This window comes from Salmo trutta, chromosome 33 (genome assembly GCF_901001165.1).
Source record: "Salmo trutta chromosome 33, fSalTru1.1, whole genome shotgun sequence".
NCBI classification, from domain to species: Eukaryota; Metazoa; Chordata; class Actinopteri; order Salmoniformes; family Salmonidae; genus Salmo; species Salmo trutta.
Window position 1 is genome coordinate 24,940,523 of NC_042989.1, and position 10,437 is coordinate 24,950,959.

General features: G+C 41.8%; 1 protein-coding gene across 2 annotated transcripts in view; it reads left to right on the forward strand.

The window, feature by feature from the left end:
* Positions 1-4,809, forward strand: part of LOC115172739 (centrosomal protein kizuna-like) — a 33,473-nt gene extending 28,664 nt beyond the window's left edge. For both annotated transcript variants that reach the window (XM_029730453.1, XM_029730452.1), the window contains exons 7-8: positions 278-340; positions 4,569-4,809. In XM_029730453.1, coding sequence (XP_029586313.1) covers positions 278-340; positions 4,569-4,762 — 257 coding nt within the window. In that variant the 3' untranslated portion in view covers positions 4,763-4,809. The remainder of the gene's footprint in view (positions 1-277; positions 341-4,568) is intronic.
* Positions 4,810-10,437: the final 5,628 nt, after the last annotated feature.

Here is a 10,437-nt window from a genome sequence, read left to right on the forward strand (position 1 = left end):
CACAAACAGAAAAAAGTCAGTAATTTCCCAGCGAGACGGAGAGAGGGTCGGGATGTGAGCAATGGTAGAATGGTGCCATTTCTGTTAAGTATGAGCAATCGCTATACTGAAATGAAACTACCCTCATATGACAAAGAATCGCAACACTTTTAACGTAGGCCTCTTTCTGAATCCCTGGCAGCCTGTCTTCATAGGGCCCTCTATTCAGACAAAGGGAAACCCAGAGTCCCAGCCTCCCCCTGTCTCTGAGCTCTGTGTGGGGCTCCCTTTCTTACAGGACTACAAAGTGGTGAAGAGGACAGCCAGGACGAGAGCCCCGTGGAAAGTATTCCTATTGGAGGTAAAAAGGCAGTGCCGAGCCCTGCATTCAGAGTTCTTGTGTGGCGTTTGTTTTCCTCTCACAGCCGCTGATAATGGGCTCTTTTAAATGGATGGCTGTGGCAGGATGATCAAGGTCAATCTGGGGTCAAAGTCCCACCTGAAGAGCTGTGCAATTCCTCTAATTATCTTGGAGAAACAGTGCATGTTTTCAGCCGGCCAGAGCAGAGGCGTGGCCAAATTGATAATTCACACCCATATAATGCAGCGGTTTAATTGTCAGGACACCGGGGTGTAGCTAGAGTTTGGCCATTGGTTCTCATTATCTTCTAAACAATGCTATGCAGCAGCATACTTGAAAAGGCGAGATGTGAATGCATGCTGAAAGCGGCCTGGATTCCAGTTCACACCAGAATCTCAGAAACACTTGGCTAGCATAGATTTCATACTGAGCATTTCACCTGTGAGCATCTCCAAGGGCGCAAGCCCACAGAACCAGAGCAGTTCCAAATCACAACTAATCAAAAGCAAAATATTTTTTGAAAAGAGACATTTGCAGTCCAGTTTCATGGCTGGAGCCACTGCTGGGCAACAGTGAGTGTTGTCTATCTGTTACCACACACTGTCAGCACAAACTGAAGGTAATGAGTTAAGAATGTGTGGCTGTATATGCTTAAAGTGACATGCATTTATTATATCTACAGACAAAACAACTACAATGGACAGATACTTAGATATACAGTGCCTTCGGAAAGTATTCAGACCCCTTGACTTTTTCCACATTTTGTTACGTTACAGCCTTATTCTAGAATGGATTAAATAAAAAAAATCCTCATCAATCTACACACAATACCCGATTATGAGAAAGCGAAACAGGTTTTTTGATTTCTTTTGCAAATGTATTAAAAATGAAAAACTGAAATGCCTTATTTACATAAGCATTCAGACTCTTTTGCTATGAGACTCGAAATTGAGCTCAGGTGCCTCCTGTTTCCATTGATCATCCTTGAGATGTTTCTACAACTTGATTGCAGTCCACCTGTGGTAAATTCAATTGATTGGACGTGATTTGGAAAGGCACACACCTGTCTATATAAGGTCCCACAGTTTACAGTGCATGTTAGAGCAAAAACCAAGCCATGAGGTCAAAGGAATTGTCCGGAGAGCACAGATCTGCGGAGGCACAGATCTGGGAAGGGTACCAAAACATGTGCAGCATTGAAGGTCCCCAAGAACACAGTGGCCTCCATCATCCTTAACCTTTCTGGGCCCGGGGGCAGTATTGAGTAGTTTGGATGAATGAGGTGCCCAAATTAAACTGCCTACTACTCGGGCTCAGAACGTAGGATATGCATATTATTAGTAGATTTGGATAGAAAACACTCTGAAGTTTCTAAAACTGTTTGAATGATGTCTGTGAGTATAACAGAACTCATATGGCAGGCAAAAACCTGAGAAAAAAAATCCAACCAGGAGGTGGATTGTAGTTTTTCAAGTCTGTATACAGTGACTTAGGGTTCAATTTGCACTTCCTAAGGCTTCCACTAGATGTCAACAGTCTTTAGAACGTGTTTCAGGCTTTTGCAGTCAATAGAGAGCGAACAAGACCTCCTGGAGTCTGATGACCGAGAGAATGACATGGCCTCAATTACTAGCGTTCACGTGAGGGGTAGCTGTGTTCCATAACGTTTTTCAAGACATTGGAATCGTCCGGTTGGAATATTACTGAAGTTTTACGTTAAAAAGGCCCTAAAGATTGATGCTTTACAACGTTTGACATGTTTCAACGAACGTAAATATAACATTTTGTCGTGAAATTTTCGGCGCGCATCCTACATTTGGAGTAGCTTACTGAACGCGCAAACAACAAGGAGTTATTTGGACATAACTTATGGACTTTATCGAACAAAACAACATTTATTGTGGACCTGGGATTCCTGGAAGTGCCTTCTGATGAAGATCATCAAAGGTAAGTGAATATTTCTAATGCTATTTATGATTTTAGATGACTCCAAAATGGCGGGTATCTGTATTGCTTGATGTCTTTTTCTGAGCGTCATACTCAGATTATTGCAAAGTGTGCTTTCCCCGTGAAGCTTTTTTGAAATCTGTCACAGCGGTTGCATAAAGGAGATGTTCATCTATAATTCTTTGAATAACAGTTTAATATTTTATCAACGTTTATGATGAGTATTTTTGTAAATTGTTGTGCTGATTCACCGGTAGTATTGGAGGCAAAATATTTTCTGAACATCACGAGCCAATGTAAAATGTTTTTTTTTTATATAAATATGAACTTTATCGAACAAAACATACATGTATTGTGTAACATTGAGTCCTAGGAGTGTCATCTGATGAAGATCGTCAAAGGTTAGTGCTTAATTTTAGCTCTATTTCTGGTTTTTGTGACCCCTCTCCTGCTTGGAAAATGGCTGTGTGGTTTTTCTTGTGTTGGCACTGTCCTAACATAATCTAACTATGCTTTCGCCGTAAAGCCTTTTTGAAATCTGACAATGTGGTTGGATTAAGGAGAAGTGTATCTTTAAAATGGTGTAAAATAGTTGTATCTTTGAGAAATTTGAATTATGACATTTTGTTGTTTTGAATTTGCCGCCCTGATATTTCACTGGCTGTGTCCCGCAGGTGGACACTAGCGTCCCATATAGCCCATAGAAGTTAAATGGAAGAAGTTTGGAACCACCAAGACTCTTCCTAGAGCTGGCCACCTGACCAAACTGAACAATTTGGGGAGAAGGGCCTTGGTCAAGGAGGTGTTGTCACTCTGACAGAGCAGAGTTCCTCTGTGGAGATAGGAGAACCTTCCTGAAAGACAACCATCTCTGCAGCACTCCACCAATCAGGCCTTTATGGTAGAGTGGCCAGACGGAAGCCACTCAGTAAAAGGCACATGACAGCCGGCTTGGAGTTTGCCAAAAGGCACCTAAAGGACTCTCAGACTATGAGAAACAAGATTCTCTGTTCTGATGAAATCGAGATTGAACTCGTTGGCCTTAATGCCAAGCGTCCCGTCTGAAAGAAACCTGGCACCATCCCTACGGTGAAGCATGGTGGTGGCAGCTTCATGCTGTGGGGATGTTTTTCAGCGGCAGGGACTGGGTGACTAGTCACGATCGAGGGAAAGATGAACGGAGCAAAGTACAGAGAGATCCTTGATGAAAACCTGCCCCAGAGCTCTCAGGATGTCAGACTGGGGCAAAGGTTCACCTTCCAACAGGACAATGACCCTAAGTACACAGTCAAGACAACGCAGGAGTGGCTTTGGGACAGGTCTCTGAATGCCCGGACTTGAACTCGATTAAACATCTTTGGAGAGACCTGAAAATAGCTGTGTACCGACGCTCCCCATCCAACCTGACAGAGCTTGAGAGGATCTGCAGAGAAGAATGGGAGAAACTCCCCAAATACAGGTGTGCCAAGCTTTTTGAAGCAGCCTCAATTCTTCTTGGGTCTGCTGCTGCAAAGTACTGAGTAAAGGGTCTGAATACTTATGTAAATGTAATATTTCATTTTTTTATTTTTAATAGATTTGCAAAAATGTCAACCTGTTTTTGCTTTGTCATTTTGGGGTATTGTATGTAGATTGATGTGGAGAGATTAAAAAACGATTGAATCCATTTTAGAATAAGGCTGTAACCTAACAAAATGTGGAAAAAGTCATAGGGTCTGAATACTTTCCGAATGCACTGTATTTGTCATATAAATGTTACATTGTTTAATCATTTCTGTAAGGCCAAACATTCATTTGTTGCCCACAGAGTCCAAAGTATTCAATCATTAGCCAACTTTTGACATTCCTAGCCTGAAACTGGGATTAAAACAACTATATTGCTATGCTATTATGTTGATTTACCATGATGGACAAATTTTACGACCTTTCAGCTTCTCTATTGATTTTGAAGCCTGTGTAGTTGTCAAATATGATACCTAATCCACTGTATATGGAAGTAGTTAGCGTTTTATTTAAAGAAAATCAATCTCTTCTGAGTAGGGGTGCCAGCCAACCTGATACAGCGATAATGTGGAGGGTGAATATGGTGTCGTGGAAACTGTTTTTCCTCTTGGCGTGCGCATGTACACTACTTACGTACACAGTTTAGCCTGCCCTGCTCTGAAGACCCAAAGAGCCAGCCATCGGTGTGTGTTGTCTCATCAAACACACAGCCTCTGAAAGTTGGAAACTTGGGTCTTGAGTCAATATTTAACTGGGGCATTTTGTGTTTTTTGAACAGAGACGACAAAAGCATATCAGCTGCTTAAACAGTCTGCCATGCAGGAGAGGCAGCAGAGCTCTGGAGACGAGGAGGAGAATCTGTCAGATAAGGGGAATCATCGCCCACACCACCCCACCCCACACTACCCCTCCAGCCAGCCACTGTGGCCTAATCATCGGTCAACACTGACCATATGGCTCACTGTCCCATAAAGAATTGTTACTAGTGTCGTATAGAGAATATACCCACCGTGTGTACAGATTTTTTGAGTCAGTGCTTTTCCTCTTCATCCATTTACATATACAGTACCAGTCAGAAGTTTGGACACACCAACTCATTCAAGGGTTTTTCTTTATTTTTACTATTTTCTACACTAGAATAAGAGTGAAGACATCAAAACTATGAAATAACACCTGGAATCATGTAGTAACCAAAAAAGTGTTAAACAAATTCTAATATTTCTTCAAAGTAGCCACCCTTTGACTTGATGACAGCTTTGCACAATCTTGGCATTCTCTCAACCAGCTTCATGAGGAAGGTCGGGTGATTGTGGAGGCCAGGTCATCTGATGCAGCACTCCATCACTCTCTTTCTAGGTCAAATAGCCCTTACACAGCCTGGAGGTGTGTTTTGGTTCATTGTGCTGTTGAAAAATGTATTATAGTCCCACTAAGCGCAAACCAGATGGGATAGCGTGTCGCTGAAGAATTCTGTGTTAGCCATGCTGGTTAAGTATGCCTTCAATTCTAAATAGATCACTGACAGTGCCAACAGCAAAGCACCATCACACCACCTCCTCCATGCTTCACGGTGGGAACCACATATGCAGAGATAATCTGTTCACCTATTCTGCGTCTCACAAAGACAAGGCGGTTGGAACCAACAATCTCAAATTTGGACTCATCAGACCAAAGGACATATTTCCACCAGTCTAATGTCCATTGTTCATGTTTCTTGGCCCAAGCAAGTCTCTTCTTCTTATTGGTGTCCTTTTAGTAGTGGTTTCTTTGCAGCAATTTGACCATGAAAGCCTGATTTCACGCAGTCTCCTCTGAACAGTTGATGTTGAGATGTCTTTGTTACTTTAACTTTTTGAAGCATTTTATTTGGGCTGCAGTCTGAAGTGCAGTTAATTCTAATGAACATATCCTCTGCAGCAGAGGTAACTCTGTGTCTTCCTTTCCTGTGGCGGTCCTCATGAGAGCCAGTTTCATCATAGCGCTTGATGGTTTTTGCGACTGCACTTGAAGAAACTTTAAAAGTTCTTGAAATCTTCCAGATTGACTGACCTTCATGTCTTAAAGTAATGATGGACTGTTGCTTATTTCAGCTGTTCTTGACATATGGACTTGGTCTTTTACCAAATATGACTGTCTTCTGTATACCACCCCTACCATGTCACAACACAACTGATTGGCCCAAATGAACTTTTAACAAGGCACACCTGTTAATTTAAATACATTCCAGGTGACTACCTCATGGAGCTGGTTGAGAAAATGCCAAGAGTGTGCAAAGCTGTCATCAAGGCAAAGAGTGGCTACTTTGAAGAGTCTCAAAAAAATATATATTTTTATTTGTTTAACACCTTTTTGGTTACTACATGATTCCATATGTGTTATTTCATAGTTTTGATGTCTTCACTATTATTCTACAATGTAGAAAATAGTAAAAATAAAGAAAAACCCTTGAATGAGTAGGTGTGTCCAAACTTTTGACTGGTACTGTATGAGAATACACAACACAGCTTATCATATAATAGATTTATTGATTGATTGATTTTATTTGCCACTTAATAAAACACATACTGTATACACAGTACATACATTTTAAAAATGTGACCGGGATATTACAAAACACTCCCTAAATTCCATTGTGCAAAAACATTACAACATTTAGACTACATAGATACCGATACATTACATACAGACATGAAAAAAGTTGTTATATTGCTCGATCATTAGCCAACTTTTGACATTCTTTTTTGAATTTAGTTACGAAGATAGATGCACAAATCAAAATGTTTGATCTGTCCTGTTTGCGCTTTAAGGAATAAATGATGGCTATGAAGTGGATAGTGGGAGAGTTGAGTACTCCTCTCATCAAGACCCTTCTCCTTGGTAAGAACATTATTATTATTCTTCACTCCCTTTATGGGAAATAGGCCACCAGACACCAAAGTGGATGATGTACATTTGCATGTGGCTCTAATAATTCCCAGTTAATTTCCATTAGATCAACGGTGTGCCACCCATTAACTTGTGCGTGAAAACAAAAGGCCAGACTGTTATCAAGCCTAAAGCCTGCTCTCACTATAGGGTTCATGTTTCAGGAGGCTAGCTTTAAAAGCAGACCGTTGTGGTACTACGTGTACAAATTGTGTTTAAACAAATATAAAATCAAGTATATTATAATAGTAACTGTTTTTAAAGGAAGACTCACAAGGATGAGTTTTAAGGTGACACATCCTTTTAATTTCCAGAGCTTCCACACGTCCTGAATAGCATTTAGGCTGTTCAAATCAAAGACATGAGTGGTAGGAAAAGAACATCTAAATAGCTCCATGTTTTCACACATCTGAATATCAACATGACTTTATCAAAATCTGCAATTGTGCGGTCCCCAGAGCGCCTCTTCACCGGGAGCCCATTTGGGAAGGTAATGGCTGCGTAAACGTTATGAGGAATAATCTTCTCTGATTTCATGTGATTACTGGGCACCATGCTGACACAAGGGCCCAATGTGTTCGTCTCCCTGGGCAGGCCAGCGGGCTCTCCCAGTCTACCTATTAGCAGAGGAAAAGACATAATGGCCCAGCTCTATTGAGGCGCTGCTGTCTGCCAGTGCCAGCCCAATGACTGAATCTCTTTAATAAACATGAGCCAATTTCAGACTCCAGACCCTCTCAGATGGCTCCGTCTCCACCGTCATTAAGGCGCATGGTAAGCCCAAATCTAAGGCGATAAAACAAGTGTAAATGTAGAGGAAATAGCAAGAATCACAGCTCTGATTGGCCACTGTGGTCGTGGTGGTCCTGTGCATAAATGATTGAAATGGGACTAATGAGTAGTTTTGCATGCTTGACATCTAATCTGGTCAGGGAAAGAGTGAGCTGTTTTAGGGCGACTACTAAGAGCGGTCACCATCGTACCTCTTTCCTGCTCTTCTGTGATGTTGTCTTACCACAGTCACTTGCGCTTTATTGCTTCAACAAGTGGTCTCGAAGTCCTGCACTTGAACGGAAACATAACACTGCAGGATGCTCTGCCCTTCTTTCTCTCTCTTGTTCTATCTCAATGTCTCTCTCCCCATCTCTTTTCCCCTTCCTCTATTCCTCTCCTTCTCTTACCGTCTCCTTATGTATTTTCCTTTCTTCCCCTCTTCTCCCTTTTTCATTATTTGCTTTATTTTGTCAGTGAGCCGACAAATGCCATCAAAATACTTTGTGGCTGGAATCAAAATAAAAAACGGCCTCCACTCTGTTGTCTTAGACAATAATTATGATTTGCCAGTTAAGCCTAGACTACAGCTGAGGGATTGTAGTTTAAAGCATAGGCTTTGGTGAAAAAAATGCATTTATAGCCCTTTGTGTGGCTCCTCATTATGTGTGGGCCCGATTCATTAAGTAATTGGTTTGCAGTTGTTTACATGAGTATTAAGGCTCTCTATTCAGGAGCCTTTGAGAGATACATTGTGCAAATGTTGCATGTTATGAATGCAGAATGAGAGGCGGGGGCCAGTCCTATTGGCCAAGCACTACACTCGGCTGAAAAGCAAGAGAAAAGCGATGGGTGCTGCTTTGCATAGCAATGACTCTGCCTTAATACGCTTTAAAGATTAAATATATGCAGTCTATACAAGATACAAAGAGATACTCTTAACACATTTATATGTGCTCATTTCACTATTATGGCATTGGAGAGAATTGAGGTCTTTCATATTCTGTTTTTTTTTCTTCTCCCCTCCACACAATGTTTTTCAGCAAGACACTTTATAGAATGTGCTGTTTTATTGTATTATGAATCACGGCCAAACAGACAGATCTGCAACAGTTTTTTTTTAAGGATTCATCCATTAAAAATATTTTGCTGCCATTGTGAGTGGTAAAGCAAAATCACTTTGTGGTTGAGTGGGGCTGAAAGGAATAATGCAGGAAGGAGTGAGACTTAATAAGCAGCTGCACTCCATGTAAAGACCACTTGTTCCCCTTTGTCTGCGGGTGCATGCCTCTGCTTCCTCTTCTGCAAGAATCTTTGTGCTGTTTTTCTTCCTTTACTGTAGGCATTTCAGATGGTGTTCCTTTTCTCTTTTATTTTTTCTTCTGTTTTTTCCTCTCTTTTTTTTGGCCTGGCCTTGATTTAAGAAAGAATTATCTCACTAAAAAAGCAACAGAAAACGTAGGTCCACCCACACAGACAGTGTGGTGAAGAAGGTGGAACAGCGCCTCTTCAACCTCAGGAGGCTGAAGAGATTTGGCTTGGCCCCTTAAACCCTCACAAACTTTTACAGATGCACAATTGAGAACATCCTGTCGTGCTGTATCACCGCCTGGTACAGCACCTGCTCCGCGTGCAACCGCAGGGTTCTCCACCGGGGGAAAAACTACCTGTTCATCCCGCTATCATCCAGAAGGCGAGGTCAGTACAGGTGCATCATAGCTGGGACTGAGAGACTGAAAAACAGCTTCGGCCTGTTCACCTCGCTATCATCCAGAAGGCGAGGTCAGTACAGGTGCATCAAAGTTGGTACAAGAGACTGAAAAACAGCTTCTATCTTAAGGCCATCAGACTGCTAAATAGCCACCACTAGCTGTCTTCCACCCAGTACCCTACCCTGGGCTTAGTCATTGTCACTAGCTGGCTTCCACCCGGTTACGCAACCCTGCACCTTAGAGGCTGCTGCCCTATTTACATAGACTTGTAAACACTAGTTACTTTAATAATGTTTACATACTGCTTTACACATCTCATATGTATATACTGTATTCTATTCTACTGTATTTTAGTCAATGCCACTCCGACATTGCTCAATCTAATATTTATATATTTCTTAATTCCATGTTTTTACTTTTAGATTTGTTTTTAGATACTACTGTGCTGTTAGATACTACTGCACTGTTGGACCTAGGATCACAAGCATTTCGCTACACCCGCAATAACATCTGCTAAATATGTGTATGTGACCAATAAAATTTGATTTGATTTATCTCTCCCTCTCCAGTCATCAGTGGCTGCTATGTTTGTGATGCCGCGTCCCTGCTTGACAAAAACCTTCACTTGACAATTAGTGTGTGGAGCGTTCCCTTGGACAACAGTATGTGCTCAGGCATTCACCCCCCAATCACTCAGACAGAGACAAAGTGTCATAATCAGAAGTTAGCCCTCTGTGTAAGAGAGGCAAGAGGAAGTGATGTGTTTGGCTCTCTCACAGAACACAGGGAGGGAGAGCGGGAGGGAGGGAGAAAAATAGAGAGATTGCCCCAGAAAGTGGCAGGTAAAGAGACCGACGAACATGCAGACAAACAAACAGAGACAGATTGAACAGAAATGTGGTAAAGGACTTTTGGCAGAGAAAGACCCACAGAGACAAACTGCTTTATTTCAGTGCAAATTCCTGGCAAAGTTAGACAAACACCCAGTCTGAAAACAAAAACTTGCTCCTACCCCTAGACACTTCTTACTGGCCCTTCATTTGTAGATCTGAAAGCATCGACATTGTGTAAGCAATATGGGTGTAACTCCATATACTGTAACCCACTGCAATGGTCTATGATTTGATTTGGGACCGGAAAAGAGAAACAGGCAGTGATAGACAGAGAACGACAGAATGGCTGGCAGCATTGAGAGGCTACTGCCAGAGGAGGTCACTCCTACATTGGGTTCCTCTTCAT